Source organism: Chiloscyllium punctatum, chromosome 2, assembly GCF_047496795.1.
Source record: "Chiloscyllium punctatum isolate Juve2018m chromosome 2, sChiPun1.3, whole genome shotgun sequence".
Lineage (NCBI taxonomy): Eukaryota > Metazoa > Chordata > Chondrichthyes > Orectolobiformes > Hemiscylliidae > Chiloscyllium > Chiloscyllium punctatum.
In genome coordinates, this window is record NC_092740.1 from 130992315 (window position 1) to 131009762 (window position 17448).

The window sequence follows — 17448 nt, forward strand, 5'->3', positions numbered from 1 at the left end:
AGTGAGGTGAATGTGTGGGGCAAGGGGCAGGAGTGAAGGGGAGGATGGGGACAAGAGGCAAGGAAGGGGTGGGGTGAAAGGAGAAGGGTGTGATGGGTGAGGGGAGGACGGAGCAGGGTTGATGGGGCAGGAGAGTCGGTTGAGGGGGAGGAGTGCAGCAGGAGAGAGGGATAAGGAGATGGGGCAGGGTTAGGAGCGCATTAGGAGAAAGGGGTGAGGGAAGGGGTACAGGAGAGATGGGTGGAAGGGAGCAGCAGGCAGGGGTGGAGAGGAAGATGTAGGAGGAGGTTCTTAGGTAGAAAGGGGTTGTCCGTGGAGGAGGAGTTGTGCAAGATGGGTGGTGAGTGTGGGAGAGAAGGTCTGGGAGCAATGGGGTTGTGCATGTGAGACAGAGAATGGAGGGGGAGTTATCGAGAGAAAGCGTGAGAATGGGAGGAAGGAGCGGATGAGATGATGATGGAGGAGAGGATGTGAGCAAGAGGGAGAATGGATGGAGCGAGTTAGAGAAGGGGGAGTTGTCAGGAGGGAAGAGGGCAGGATGGAGGAGGCGCAATAGATTTAAAGGGCAAGAGCAGTGGGATGAGTTAAGGAGAAACAAAGTGAGGGATTGAAAAGTTTGAAAGGAGTGAGGGATGTAGAAGGTAAAGGAAAGGGAGAAGAGTACGGAGATGCAGGGAGGGAGGTTTGATGGAAGAAGTTGGAGGGAGAGACTCGGAGAAAGGTTTGGGAGAATGGTTCGGAGACAATGGGGAGGGAAAGAGTGAGAGAGAAAGACACAGGGGAGATGTGGGTGTGCAAATGTGAGTATGCCAAGGAGAGACAGACTGATAGAGGCTGAGGGGAAAATGAAAAGGGAAAACTGGGGTGAGATAGATGGATTAACGAGCATGATTACACAATAGTTAGGGAAGGTTGAATTGAGGAAAAAGTCAGGGTACAGATTGCAGAATTCCAGTTTTTTTTAATGTATGCTGTAAAATGATTTTTGTCATTTTTTCTCTTCAGATACTTTTTACAGTGGGCATTCACACACTATCTCTGTCAGAGGTGAAAATATGTCTTCTGCCTGTCCACCTCAGTCACCAGCTGTTGCAAAAACAGAGATTCCCTTGGACAGTGGGTCACCTTTGTTGGCTGCTACTTTTGCGTACTGGGACAACATTCTTGGCCCGAGAGTGAGACATATCTGGGCTCCAAAAAGTGAACAGCTGCTGCTAAGTGATGGCGAAATAACATTTTTGGCAAACCACACCTTAAATGGCGAGATTCTTCGGAGTGCCAAAAGTGGAGCTATCGATGTCAAATTTTTTGTACTGTCAGAGAAAGGGGTAATCATTATCTCATTGATATTTGATGGCAATATGAATGGTGACCGTAGTACTTATGCTCTGTCAGTAATATTGCCACAAACTGAACTAAGTTTCTACCTACCTCTGCATAGATTGTGTGTGGACAGACTAACACACATTATTAGAAAAGGAAGAATATGGATGTATAAGGTAAGTCTTTAGTAAATAAATGCTTTGTGTTCCAATTCTCATACCTTGGAATCTGCTAACATTAACTACTTTTTCGATTTGCAACATGATTGAGAAATGTTAGTGAGTCTACACTTTGAAGATTATGGACAAGGCGGGGTGACATATCTTTCATTTCATTTCATTACATTACAAAATAAATTGCCAAAATGCTTTGGGTGACATGGCCAGTTCTGTGCTATATGTCTATTGCTAATATTTTTCTTGCGCATTCAGAAGCAGCAGGGTAGTGTTCTTTGAACACAGCCATGAGTCTCTTCAGAGCAGGTAGACACTCTGCTTAAATCCTTCACTGTTGATGTGGCACATGAATCATGCAGTCATGAAGACTCCAGGTTTGATTGTGGTCTGTCTGTTAATTCATTCAGTGTGGATGATGCACAAATGGAAACTTAAATCTTCCCATTTACAACTGTGGTCATCCACAACAGGACTTGGGAGCAAATTCTAACTCATTGCTGGGACGAAGTTTAATTTGCATGTTGTTGAAGTCGTACCGACATTCAAAACGAAAGCTTAATTGAAAAAGAAACTGAGCAGGAAGCAGAAAAGGTACCTCTGGAAATGAAACTGAATTTAATCATTTCTAAGGAAACTAAAAAGAAGCTGAGGGTGAAGAATCAAAGCTGAAATCCTTTACAAAGATATAAAGGGAACACATCGGTCCAAGGTGAACATTTGCAGTTTCACCTGCTGCTGATGGCTGACAACATATCATGGATGCTCAGTCTAGATCTGCTAGTTGCTCAATCTGTTTGGAATCTACCCCATTTAGCATGGTGGTATTGACACGCAACACAATGGAATATAACTTCAATATGGAAAATTGGATTATTCTCCATAAAGACTGTGCAGTGGTTACTCATCCTGATATGTCCTGGACATAATGCGGGGAGCTGGGGTTTGGTGGTGGTATGGTGTGGTCCATGCTAATCAGATTTCTTTGTACATGTTTGACCTGATGGCATTAAACTCCATTGGGTCTGGAATCAATGCTGAGGACTCTCAGGGCAGCTTCTCTCCAACGATATATCACTTTGTCACCGACTCTGCTAGGCCTACCCTTTTGGTGGGCCAGAATGTATTCAGTGATGGTCAGTGGTGTCTGGAGCACAGTCATACTCATAGGACCTTACAGTGCCAAGCTATTGCTTGAATAGTGTGTGAGATAGCTTGCCTAATTTTGGCACTAGCCCCCAGATATTGAGGAGGACTTTATAGGGTCAAGAGGATGAATTTGCTATTGTTATTTCCATTGCCAAGGTCCATGCTGGGTGTTTCATCTGGTTTAATTCCTTTGAGATTTTTAAGCACTTCTGCTCTGATCATTGAGGGCAGATGAGACTCTGATGTGGAAGACAGATGTGAAACATGATCTAGATGATGTAGAGTCCCTTTGGGTGGAAGTAAAATAGCACGGGAAAGAACACATTGATAGGGAGCATCGTACAGATCCTAAATAACAGTCAAGCTTCAGCAAAGACTATAAATCAACAAATAAAGGAACGTGTAAAAAGAATGGAGTAATAATTATAGAGGACTTCCACCTTCATGTTGATTATATTAATGAAATTGGAAAGGATAGAATGTATTAGAGTTACTTTCCTAGAGCAATATGTCATGGAGCCAACCAGGAAGCAAACTATCTTGGATCTGGTAATGGGTAATGAGGCAGGTCTAAATTACTTTAGAAGTCATTGGAAATTAGAATAATGAGATGTGATCTCATTGAAATATATAAGATTCTTACGGGGCTTGACTGAGTTAATGCAGAGAGGGTGTTTCCCCTTGTAAAAGAGTCTAGGACTAGAGGGTATAGTCTCAGAGTAAAGGGTGCCAATTTAAGACTGAGATGAGGAAGATTGAGAGTCTTTGGAATCCAGTGCCACAGAAAGCTGTGGGGGCAGAGTAGCTTTGTATGTTAAAGGCTAAGATAGATTCTTGATCAGTAGGGGAATCTAGGATAATGGGGAAAGGCAGGAATGTGGGATGTGAGGATGGTAGATTCTATTGAATGGCAGAGCAGGATCGAGAGACCTGCTTTTCCTTATGGTATTAGAGGTGCCAAATTGGATAAGGATGGCAGGTTTCCTTCCCAAACGCACATCACAATATATAGACAATATACACGACTGGGTGAGGACATAGCAGATGCAATATAGTGAAGTGTACGGTAGGAAAACTAAAAATTTAATGTTTTTAAATGAAAGGGGACAAAGGAATGCTGAGACTCAGGTGCAGCTCAGTGTCTTTGTGCTTTGAGGGATCCTCAGGATTTATGGGCAATATTGTCTGAAGGTGGCTGGGTAAGTTTGTACAGTTAAAAAGGATTACAGCATGCTTGGGTTTATAAATAGAGGCATAGAGTGTAAAAGCAAGGAAGTGATGCTTTACCTCTACAAATCATTGGTCAGACCATATTTGGAATATAGTGTTCAGTTTTGGACACCTTATTTAAGAAAGAATGTTAATCCCCGGAAAGAGTTCAAAGGAGATTTGCTAGACTGATACCAGGAATGAGGGATTTTAGATATAAGGAAAGATTAGAGAAATACTAAGGGAATTGAAGGTTTATAGGAATGGTGTGGGAAGATGTTTGACTGGGGTGTCAGCCATGTTTTCTCTGAATCAAAGCACCTACAGATGTCCAATTTTGAGTTGCTGAATCTGTACATAGTTTCATTAATTCTTGATGTTAGATTTTAGGATTGATTTTGTGTTTTTTTTGTTTTTTGCATAGTAAATATTCTTCTGTTTTAAACTTTGGAATCCTGTGGCTTCTTTCCCTCATTAAATAAGTAGAATTTTGAAGTTTGTCTCTTTATTTAAAAAAAAAGACTTTTCATAATAGAACCAAATTCACAACACTTGGATATTTCTCATGCATTCAGATGGGTAAGGTAGATAATTGTAATATAATGGTTGTTGCTCCACATCTTGAGAAAGGAAGGAGGAGGATAACAGACTAGACTTTGATTGCAAACTTGCCCATCTTGAATAGCATGCCAACATATGTTCTTTAGGTTCCTGTGTGAATAGTTACTCGAAAGGTGCTCAGAGCTCATGAAATCAAACCCTAGTAGTGGCTAATCCCAACAAGAGAGGAAAGAGGGAAAAATAATTAGTATTTTCGCCAAACAGTATCTCGTATAACAATATAAATGGCTGGTGCTGATTTTCCTTTCGCTGGCATCTGCTCAGTGTGCTTCTGTGAGGTTTATGCTTGTTGTTCTTTTTGGACCAAATTAGCAAGTCACACAGATTCTAAATGCTTACCATCTTGGCTGCTATTCACACATTTCTTTGTGGGCATATGATTTGTTTGCTCTCAGATACTGTGGAATTTTCTCTGTAAAGTGGCTCAGGAATTGCACTGTAAAATGCTATAGAACCCCATTAACATGACAATGATATGATTATTTCCTCTTATGGAGGTCATAAAGCATTTTCTGTATAATTTTAAGGTATTTTTGGAAATAGTAATTCAGTTACAAATTTGGCCCTCCTGAAACTAGTCTTTCAAATGTTTGACATGTTTTTACATTAGGGACATTAAAAATGAGTGTTTTAAATTGCTTATTACTTTGTTTGAACTTGGTCTATCTCCATGTATAACTGGCGAGAAATGTCTGATGATATCATAATGTAGATGAATAATTTAATCTGTGGATAGTTTTAATACAGAATGTTATTCTCTTAAGTGATTTATGAAACCATCTATTTATCTTGCATGGCCAAGCACAGATTACTAGCATTGGAATATGTTTCTAAATTCACTACTGGCCATATTTTTAAAGAAAGTATAGTAGTGCTTCTACACATTGTCAACTTAAAAACATTTTTTAAAAATTGGGTCAAGCGTAGGTCATTTGGTCTTTGAAGCTTGTTCTGCCATTCAATATGACCATGGCTGATCATCCAACTCAGTATCCCAATTCCATTTTCTCCCCACACTCATTGATTTAGTCCTCAGAACTATACCTAACTTCTTGAAAATATTCTGTTTTGGCCTTATCTACTTTCTGTGACAGAGAATTCCACAAGCTTATTACTGTCTTGGTGAAGAAATTTCTCATTTCAGTCTTAAATGGCCTATCATGAGGCCTACATCCATAGATACTTTGGATTTACTGCAGTGGTTGATTAGGGAAAATAATTATTTGATAAATTTATTATTGAAGTAAGCATGGATCTGATGGTTAGAGTTACTCCTCCAATGTCTCACTTGAACCATTGGGATGAGACAAAATTAAAACTGGCAATCCTACACAGGAGAGGAAATGACAAGGAGAAACAATTGAAGTACTCTCACTATTTGAGCAATCTAGAGAAACCTAGAGATTGAATAAAACTAGCAATGTATAATAACCTCCAGAAATTGGTGAATCTTCTCTCCTTAGAGGAAGAATGATACTGGCATCACACTCATACATGGGTGTTAGATCATATTTATGAGGTTTCCTATTTCCCCCTTCCATTACCGGAGGCTAGTTGTAGCCTCTACTGCTATAATGGCTGAGAAACACTAATGCAGCTTTGACGAATGGTCTATTCTGGCACATCCTAGTCTTTGTTACTTGACTGCCCTTAGTGCAATTAATTTATCCACTCAGGAGAGATTTTTTAATTTTGTGAATTGCAATTTGCTATCATTACTGTCTGCAAACACACTCAAATAAGTGTACCCAGCCATAACCGTATTCTCTATTCTCCATGTTCTCTATAATTAACCTGGAAGTAGATCTTAGAGCATAGTATTTTAACAAGCTATATCCATGCATGTAGATCACTGTTGCTCTACTTACTTTTTATATGCACTGTTTTCTCTTAGGGACAAAGCATTATATCTTTCTTAACAACAGAGATCACACCTGTCATGGAATTATTTTCATCCATGAAAACACATGGCCTTCTAGAAGAAGTTCAAGTAAGTTTGTGCTTGATACTCACAAGGAGGAAATGGAATGTAGTTTGTGTTGAAACATGTCACTTGTTCAAAAGTTTTCACATTTCAGAATCTTGTTAAGTCACAATGCTCATTAATATTATAATGTGTCAATGCAATATAAAATACCTGGAATCTCTAGAAAATTTTTACAATTGAGTTGCACATTGCACTTGCACATAACAGTCCTGCTAATACAGGAAGTGTCATTATAAAATTTAACTATAAAACCCTTTTATCGCAGAGGCTAGAGGTTTATACCTTATATTTTCTTACTATTTATTTAAAGATAAGCATATTATATGTTAGATGCAATGAAAAATAAGATGCCTAGATCTTGGCTTCTCGGTTACTTAATTTCACCTATCAATATTCTCTGTTCACTCACTGTTGAGTCAAATCTCTTGTTTAGAATTTTTTGAAGTAGTTCTGTCCAGGAAATATTGTAACCTTGTAGATGAATCAAATGATAGAGAAGGATAAGGTACAGTTAAGTAATGATTGTCCTGAACTAGTAATCCAGAGGCCTAGAAAACCGTTTTGGGATGAGAATATGAATCCCACAATGGCCTATAAATGAAATTAAACCGGGAATAAAAACCTAGCATCAGTATTTTTTCCCATTAAACAGCTGGATTGTTGTAAAATACCATCTAGTTTGATCCTTCAAGGGAGGATGTTTGCTGCTGTTATGTGGCCTGGCCTGTGTGTGCTATGATGCGCGAGATTGCTGTCTGTCCTCTGAAATGGTTTAGCAAACCAACCGGTTACATTCAAGGTGATTCATCGCTTCATTCTGTTATGAAGGTGTAGGTGTACTGTGCCTTTAAAAGAGAGAGGAAGCTGGCATGGATTGAAAGCACAGAATGTACTGAACAATTTTAAAATGTAAGATTTGGCTGACACAAATAGCTGGTGCTGTGTTGCCATGGTCCAAAAATTTCAAATTCAGCCAATCAGTTTAAATTATGCCCAGATACTAAAATACAATCAAATTTTACTGCTTTGGGATGACATTAACTGATGAAATGATCTAATGCTTTGGGATATAAAACCGGACATTTTGAACAATTAGGGAGAGAACAGTAAAGAGCACCCACTAGTAAAGACTGCCAGCAGAATAGCTCTCTAAAAGGTACTTGTCCATAAGAAATTTGCATAGTAGAAGACCAAAGCTGACCTAGAGAAGTCTACAGAAGAAGTTCGACATCCGAAAACAACAACTGGGTTTCAAATTGATTTGCCATAAATTTAAGAGGGAATTTATCAGACCAGTATAGTAGAGTGGGAAGTAAAAGGTAGGTTTAAGAGAAAGGAGTTGTAAATAGTTGTTTAATGTTCTCTTTTGGAATTAAAGAATAAGATTTTTCATTTTGACTTTAAATAGTGAGATCTGGGATGGTTTTTTGCCTCTTGAAATTTAACAGATTATGGCGCGAGGTGAGCTTCTCGGTGCAGAAGGGTTTAGCCATGTTGTAACACTTCTCAACAATTAAGGTTTGGCAATAAAGACTGGACTTTGCCAGTGATCTCCTGTGAATGAGTTATTGTATATACTCGAGTAATAGCCAAATTTTTGACTACCTAACGTTAAATTTATACGGTCGACTATTACATGGATACTACTTTTCAGTGGCTGAAATTCATGCTCATCAAAATTCATATTGTATCATTAACAGAAGCCCAACTGATCTCTAAATGAATTAAGAGAAAAAAATACAATGAATTAGGGCAATTATGAAACCGGGAGTGGAGCACAACAGCCGGTAGACTGAATGACATGGAGCAGGACGACTGGTACACTGACTCGTAAATGTTGTTCTGTTTTCTGTGAAGAACGAGAGTTGATGTTTACATGAGATACATGAAAAATTCCAGATTTTTTGGCCAAAAATAGGGGGTTGTCTTTTACCTGAGACTGACTATTACTCAAGTACCTATGGTAAAAGAATAAAGAGAAAGTGACTACTTTTCTGACATAAGATTAATGGGAGTTGTAAAATGTAGGTAAATGGCATTTTTCAACAATTGATGATCAGTGTGATTGGAACTGGTCATTTAAATGTTCCAGCTGTTTAATATTTAATGAGAGTGCTTGGTGAAATTTTGATTTTGTGATATTTATAAAATCTGAATGCCTCTCTTGGAGGAATTAAAAGATGAGCAATTCATTGAGTTATTTACTGATTTTAGGAAACTTAACTGCTTACCTTTTAAATGTTCAACAGAGATTGATGCATCCTTTTGGTTATTTTTTGGTCCGCAGTACTGATTACATCATTAAATTTACATAAATATAATGATGCATTGTCTCACTTGATTATTGTATTATACAAGATAGAAATAACTTGTCACTGTGCAACCGAAGCAATTATGCATAAATGAACTTTATTGGGCTTCTTCGGGGAGTTTAAATATTTCCCTTCATGATATGCACACATTGTGATCCTTCTAACTAGATGTCCATTTCAGGTACTGGGGCTTCTTCTTATGTTTAGGCAGATAAACTGATCATCTTTCTTGTTCAACTTCACCCACCACAGAAATTGGAGGAATTAATGCAAATTAAGATGGAAATTTAAATCATTCAGGATAGGGATTCATTTGAGCGAAAACAGATATAAACCTAGCAAGAGTATAAGGATGAAAAATGGTGAGATGCTTGAATCAGGAACAGGTAACAGAAGCAGGAGGAAAGATTACAATGAGAAGACATAAAGGTTTAGACAGTTTTTAATATGCTAATATTCCAGAAGTTTCCAGTAAGCAAACAGTGTTTCAAGCAGCAAGAGATTCTAACCTATCTTGGCAAGTGATTCTGGTAGTATTCTGCAATGTGCTTTTATGTATGCTTTTCCCAATTTCAGAACATCCTATGGACTTCATAACCAATGAAGCACTTCTAAGGTGTGATTGTTATAATGATGTAACTGGGACAACACATCTATGTACAGCAATATTGTAATAGTGTCCGGCAATTATTTTTATTGATGTTGGATGAAGGTTAAACTGATTCTTGGTTTGACTTCACGTGTGAAAGATGCATCTGTAATCATACAACCTGAACAAAATGCTCAAGTGTCTGGAGTTGGCCTTGAAGCCTATAAATTCAAGATTCGTGTAAAATGCTATCACTTGAGGCAGATAGTAGAGTGAGAGATGTACAATTTTCAAAGTAGCAGTTGGGGACTACTGAAGAGTCTAGATGAAGAAACAAAATTGAGAGTATTTTTGGAGCTGGATATTAGGTTGGAAAAAAATGAGAGGAAGAAGTTTTATAAATTTTTAGTCTGTCTTGAAACTGGTGAACTGGTACAAGGCTTTTCTGGTCTTTTGAGAGAGATTTCACAGCACCTTGCTTTGACTTGCTGCTATGAGTAAGTATGAAGTCTGAGGCATGTCTTGCCATTCTGTGGCATTGCATGTTGATGTTCCCATGTCTGTTGACATAATCACCCAGGATATAACTCCATTTTCTGCCATTAATAAATTTCCTGAAATCAAATTCTGCTTTTTGTGTCACCTAGTTGTATACATTACAACATTTGAACACTAGGCGTACATCCTTTTCCTTCACCATCCTTCAGAGGTGTTATCTACATGAGTTTGGCTTGTTATCTGACTACAATACATTTACTGTTTTACAGTAGTGGATGAGTAATTGCATTTTGGTTGCAATATAGCTGTTAAGTATAAAATATACAATGTAGATTACACCCAAACTACTTCATTTCATTATTCTGTATTTATTTCATATTATGTTATTTATTTGGATGCAGTATTTTCTACAAGCATTTTGTTACTAACTGCTATTTTCTTTCATGTAAGCTCTGATGAATATTCTACCACACCATTTAATGGTAAGAAAATATCCTAAAGCATTTTGCAGTGCAAATAGCTTACAATTGCCATTACAAATTTTCAAAGATTCCATCTTTAAGACTCCTTACATATTCAACAGTGTGAGCATAATTTAATTTTATTATGCCTACCCAAAAGCTTGTTGTCATTTGCTTTCCAGTTCCTTGTTTTCATTCAACTTGCATTCCTAGTTACAATTAGTTCATGTATATTTTCACAAAATTAAAAGCTACTTTTCTCTTAGCTATTTTAATTTGTCTATTTGAATTGCTTAGATTTAAGATTGGAACTTTATTTCTACATGATCTGCATTTTATTTGAACTCTACTTGATTAATTCTGAACAGCAAACTATCTTTGTTTTTCCTTTACTGTGTTTTATATTTCCATTAATCTTATTTCACAATCATAATCAAGAATTCAAACCCCATGGTAAGGGGCAGGCATTTGTTACTTTTGCCTGCATTAAAATATAAAATTAATTGACACGGAATTAGTAGGGCTCAATATTTTTAACTTTCAAATTTCCCCTCTATCAGATTGTCTCATCTGTTTCCCTTTCAATTTCTGTAAAATGGCAAAAGGTTTGTTTTAATGATCCCCATGCATTTCCACTTTAAAGTACATGAAAATTAACAATAGATAGTAACAAAAGTAGTAAATTCAAATGTTTCACAATTTCCAGCTTAATTCTTAGTTAATAGATGAGCACTTGAAATGTGCCATGACACTCAAGGTTATGGGCCAAGAGCTGAAAAGTGGGATTAGTGTAGATTGGTTGAGCCGATGCAACAGGCTGAGGGCCTCTCTCTGTTACATGACTATAATAATCATTTGAGTTCATATTGATTTATTTTTGCGATCGGAAGTCTCAGTTTCTCTTTCTGTTTCCCCTCACTTAATCTTTTGTTTTATATTTAGAAGATTGGAGTGGTGTTCATACTGTTGCTACCTGGTTCGGAATGTGTGAGTGTAATATTAAATTGAATTTTAATTTGATTCAGATTAAGGATACCCTTTTGAATGATGATGATATTGGTGACAGCTGCCGTGAAGATTTTCTGCACAAGTGAGTGTTTATTTGCATGTAATATGAGAGCTCAGTTTTATTTGCAGTCATTTGTCCTTTAGCATTGTAGTACACCTGTACTTATTTGTTAAAGAACTCTGGCCCCAATTTCATTTCTATACTGTAGATGAGAGTTGTGCATGTGAGATTCTCTGGATTAGCAGTTATCCCTATGCTTGGAACCCCTGAAAGTATCCATTTAAAACTGAGAGTTTGGAGTGTTCTGGTGTAGTTAAATATTTAATTGGTCAGGAAAAGTTAGACAATTAAAAGTCTAGTGTATCTCTTGAGTAACTAATAATTTGTCCCCAACCCCCACACTCCCAATTACGCTGGCTCCGTTCCTCTTCCGACCCCACACTCTCTGATCTAAAAATCCCCTGCTCCAGACCTGACACCTCAGACCTTCTCCTGACACTCCACCACTTCCTGTGGAGACAAAGAAACATGGAAAATAGGAGCAAGAGTTGGTCATTCAGCCCTCTGAGCTTGCACTGCCATACAGTATGGGTCATGGCTGACCATCAAACTCCATACCCAGTTCCCACTTCCTCCCCATACCCATAAGATCATAAGATATAGGAGCAGAATTAGGTCATTCAGCCCACTGAGTCAGCTCTGCCATCTGATTGTGGCTGATATGTTTCTCAACCCCATTCTGCTTTCTCCCATAACCCTTGATTCCCTTACTAATGAAGAAACTATGTATCTCTGTCTGAAAGACAGGTATATAACTTTCCCTCCACCGCCTTCTGCAACAATGAATCACCGATTCACCACCCTCTGGATGAAGAAATTCCTCTTCATCTCTGATCTAAAGCCTTTGATCTCTTTAATATAAAGAACCATATCTGACTCCTTTTTGAAAACATTCAAATGTTTTGGCCTCAATTGCTTTTTGTAGAAGATAATTCCATAGGCTCACCACTCTTGGTGAAGAATTTCTCATTATATCAGTCATAAATGGCCTACCCCATATCCTTAAACAGTGACCCCTGGTTCTGAATTCCCTGGTCATCAGGAACATCCTTCCTATATTTACCCAGTTTAGTCCTATTAGAATGTTTTAGGTTTCTATGAGAACCTTCCCTCATCCTTCTGAAATCGAGGGCATTTAATCAATCCAATTTCTCTTCGTACATCAATCCTGTTGTCACAGGAAACTGTCTTGTGAACCTTTGTCATACTTTTCCATACAGCCAGAACATCTGTCCTCAGATAAGGAGACCAAATTCCACAAAGTATCCCAGTGTGGTCTCACCAAGGTTCTGTACAATTGTAGCAAGAAGTCCCTGCTCCTGTACTCTAATCCTCTCGCTGTCAAGGCCAACATACCATTTGCTCTCTCTTTCACATGTTGCATCTACATGTTTACTTTCAGGTCTCATTGCGACTCCTCCTTTCCCAATCTATTGCCACTTGGATAATCTGCTTGTCTGTTTTTGCCATCAAAGTGGATAACTTCACATTTATCCACATTGTATACTTTATCTGCCATGCATTTATTCATCCACTTAACTTGTCTAAATCACACTGAAGCATTCCCTGTATCTTCCTCACAATTCACATCATGCTCCCTAGCTTTTTCATCTGCCAAAATGGTGATATTACATTTTGGTACCTCATGTAAATTATTAATATATATTGTAGTAGTTATGGTTCAAGCACTGATCCCTATGGTGCCCCACTAGTCACTTTCTGCCACTCAGAAGAAGACCAATTTGTCCCTACTCTTTGTTTCTTGTCTGCTAACCAGTTCTTATTCCAAAAAGAAATGCTAGAAAACATCAGCAGGTCTGGCAGCAGGTATACTAATAGCCAGCAACCTTCCTGCAGGTGCTAGCATTTCTGACTACTTTATCTATCCTTGGGTAATGTGACAGTTCCGTGTGACATGGTGGAAGCAGAGGTCTGGATCATAATTGTTCTGAATTTCTACACTTTGGGCTTTTTCCAGGACATATGCACTAACTCACAATCAAAGGGATAGCACTGCAATTGTGTAAGAACTTGATACCCTTTTCAGGAGTGACAGCCAATATATCAAGTTTATAACCAATGTGGCTAATCAGTCTGAGAGAGCTAGAGACATCAGCACCATAGCTAAATTCCATCGTGCCCAAGGAATCATTGCTCATATGGTCCTCAGCTGGTCTGTGACTCTGGGAGCAGTCAGATTGTATGTTCTTGGCCAGTGCCACATGTAGCTTTCTGTTACTACTTTCACACCTGCAAGGATGATTGGTTTCCTGCTGAAGAAATGGCTGATTACACAAATGAGGAAGCCACACTGAGGCAGGGAAAGCTATGATGTTAGTCATGCAACAGCCAGACTATTGGTCTGCTCACAGTGAAATTTAGGTGCCTGGATTGTTAAGTTGGTGCCTTTAGTATGTGCCAGCAAAGGTTTCCATGGATTGCAGTTGTCTGTGCCTTATACAACCTGACGTCTGGTGTAAATTCTAAATCATGTCAGCTATTTTAGATATCAAGCTAAGCTTTAAATCCTGTTACAGTTGCATATTGGGGATGTATTCTCTTTGAATGATGGGAATATTTTGTTTGATTTGCAGGGCCATTAGCTCTCACTTGCAGACATGTGGGTGTTCGGTCGTCATAGGAAGCAATCCAGAAAAAGTGAATAAGGTATTTGTTTCCTTTCAACCCAGAATTTGTTTTTAACAATCTTTTGTTGAGATGGTGACATTTTCATTCTCTTGTTCTAAACTGACTCTTTTTCTGGCCTTTACTTTTGTAATTCAGTATTGTTTTTCAAAATGAAAAGCATACTTCTGTTTGGAAGGTCCACTATTTCAGCTGAGAAATAAATTACTACGATAGGTTCTCAATCTCTTCAGGCAGTACGTTGCTTCACTGATATTTTCTTAGTGCCAGTCTTCCACTATATAAAGGTGAGCAGGGAGATTTTTCTCCTGGCCAATGGGAGGAAGGACCTGTTGCAAAAACTGAGATGTTACTGGAGATTGTAGAGGTTCGCTCCAGATGTGTGGTGCCCTCTCCTGCTTGTAGTTCTCTGATTTTAGTGACCTGATCAAATCAGGAAAAGTGAGTTGCACAACACATTCAAGTACATCCTGATGTATATCTAACTCAAATTCATGTCACAGTGCCTTGCCAAACCTACACCTGCAATCAATCTGACACCAACTTGGCTTGCAGATGTACCCATCACTCTCTGTCTCGACATTTCCACTTCCTATCTACAATCTAACACAAATCCTCATTTGTGATTTTTTGAGAAGATTTGTAGCTCAGGTTGATAAGTATGTAAGTTAGCTCGCTGAGCTTGAGGTTTGTTTTCAGACGTTTCATCACCATACTAGGTAACATCATCAGAGAGAGTCTCTGGTGAAGTACTAGTGGTATGTCCTGCCTCTTCATTTATAGGTCTTGGTTTCTTAAGGTGGGTGATGTAATTTCCGTTTTTTTTAAAGGAAAAGTAGATATGATCTAAATCAATGTGTTTATTGATGGAGTTCTGGTTAGAATGCCATGCCTCTAAAAATTCTGCTGTGTGTCTTTGTTTTGCCTATCCTAGGATGAGTGTGTTTTCCCGGTCAGAGTGGTGTCCTTCTTTGTCCACTATTGAAACTAGTGATAGTGGGTCATGTCTCTGGTGGCTAGTTGGTGTTCATGTATCCTGGTGGCAAGTTTCCTACTAGTTTGATGTTATGTTTCTTAAAGAAAAAACAGAAGAAAAATATCTATACGTTTTCAAGAAAAACAGGTACCCAATAAACACAATCTGCTAATTCCTCAGAAACAAACCCAAACAAGCAGACACAACGCAACCAAAAACTATAGCCACATTACTTTACGTTACATCAAAGACATATCAGAAATGACTTCCAGACTACTCAGACCCCTTGGCATCATGGTAGCCCACAAACCTACCAATACACTTAAACAGCGACTAATGGACCTAAAGGATCCAATAGATACCACCAGCAAAATTAACATAATTTACAAGATACCATGCAAGAACTGTTTAAAAAAAAACTACATTGGACAAACTAGCAGGAAACCTGCCACCAGGATACACGAACACTAACTGGCCACCAAATGATATGATCCACTATCACTAGTTTCTATACATACTGGGATAGGATTGTGAAGCTTACAAAGACAAAAAGAGGGGAAATAAAAGGAAGAAGATTAAATAGGAGGGTGAGCTAGCCAGTAATATAAAGGAAGACTGTAAGAGTTTCTTTAGATATATAACGGGCAAAAGAGAGCCAAAAGTGGACATTGGACTGCTGAAAAATGATGATGGAGAGATAGTGGTGGGAAACAAGGAAATGGCTGAGGAACGGAATAATACTTTATGGCAGTCTTCACAGTGGAAGACATGAGTAATATCCCAAAAATTCAAAAGAGTGAAGGGGCAGAGCTGAGTATGGTGGCCATTACCAAGGAGAAAGTGCTAGAAAATGTGAATGGCCTGAAGGTGGATAAATCACCTGGACCAGTTAGACTACACCTGAGAGTTCTAGGGAGACAGCTGAAGACATAATTGGCGTGTAAGTGGTGATCTTTCAGAAATTGCTAGAATCAAGGAGGCTGCCAGAGGACTGGAAAATCGCTAACGTGACACCCCTATTTAAAAAAAGGGAGTAAGGCAAAAGACAGAAAATGACAAACTGATTAGCCTAATCTTGGTCATAGGTAAGAGCCTGGAGGATCCATTGTGAAGGATAAGATTTCTGAATACTTGGAAGTGAATGGTAAAATAGGGCAAAGTCAGCATGGTTTCATCAAGGGGAGGTCATTGCCTGACAAAGCTTCTAGAATTCTTTGAGGAAGTTAAACCAAGGAGAGCCATTGGATGTTATCTACTTCGACTTCAAGAAGGCCTTTGACAAGGTGCCGCAGGGAGGCTACTGAGTAAGGTAAGGGTCAATGATGTTAGAGGCAAGTTGCTAACATGGATAGAAGCCTGGCTGTCTGGCAGAAAGCAGAGAGTGGGATGAAACCATTTTCTCAGTATAGCAGCCAAAGGCTGGTGTTCACAAGGCTCAGTATTAGGACCACAACTTTTCACTTTATACTTTAACAATCTAGTTGCAGGAACTGAGGGATTTCTGGCTAACTTTACAGATGATACAAAGATGGGTAGAGGGACAGGTAGCATTGAGGAAGCGGAGAGGCTGAAGAAGGATTTTGACAGGATAGGAGAGTGGGCAAGAAGTGGCAGATGGAATAGAATATGGGAAAGTTGAGGTCATGCACTTTGGTAGGAAGAATAGGGGCATGAACTATTTTCTAATTGGGGAGAAAATTCAGAAGTCTGAAGTGCAGAGACATGAGAGTTCTAGTCCAGGATTCTCTCAAGGTAAACTTGCAGATTGAGTCAGTAGTTAGGAAGGCAAATGCAATAATTGCATTTATTTTGAGAGGACTTGAGTACAAAAGCAGGGAAGTACATCTGAGGCTCTATAATGCTCTAGTCAGGCTGTATTTGGAGTGTTGTGTACAGTTCTGGTATCCATATTCTCAGGAAGGATGCACTGGCCCTTGAGTGTGTTCAAGGAAGTTCACAAGTATGGTCCCAGGAATGAAAAGCTCAATAAAAGAGGAACATTTGAGGACTCTGGGCCTATATTCGATGGATTCTGGATTAGTGGTGTTGGAAGAGCACAGCAGTTCAGGCAGCATCCGAGGAGCAGTAAAATCGACGTTTCGGGCAAAAGCCCTTCATCAGGAATACAGGCAGAGAGCCTGAAGGGTGGAGAGATAAGTGAGAGGAGGGTGGGGGTGGGGAGAAAGTAGCATAGAGTATAATAGGTGAGTGGGGGAGGGGATGAAGGTGATAGGTCGGGGGGGGATTGTGGAGTGCATAGGTGGAAAAGAAGATAGGCAGGTATGACAAGTCATGGGACAGTGCTGAGCTGGAAGTTTGGAACTGGGGTGAGGTGGAGAAAGGGGACCTGTATTCCTGATGAAGGGCTTTTGCCCAAAACGTCGATTTTACTGCTCCTCGGATGCTGCCTGAACTGCTGTGCTCTTCTAGCACCA

At 39.1% G+C, this 17448-nt stretch overlaps 1 protein-coding gene across 1 annotated transcript in view; it reads left to right on the forward strand.

Moving 5' to 3' along the window:
• Positions 1–17448, forward strand: part of c9orf72 (C9orf72-SMCR8 complex subunit) — a 30571-nt gene that overhangs the window by 2361 nt on the left and 10762 nt on the right. The window contains exons 2-5 of the mRNA XM_072589023.1: positions 1006–1499; positions 6370–6465; positions 11348–11412; positions 13986–14058. Of these exons, the coding sequence (XP_072445124.1) occupies positions 1056–1499; positions 6370–6465; positions 11348–11412; positions 13986–14058 (678 nt within the window). The 5' untranslated portion in view covers positions 1006–1055. The remainder of the gene's footprint in view (positions 1–1005; positions 1500–6369; positions 6466–11347; positions 11413–13985; positions 14059–17448) is intronic.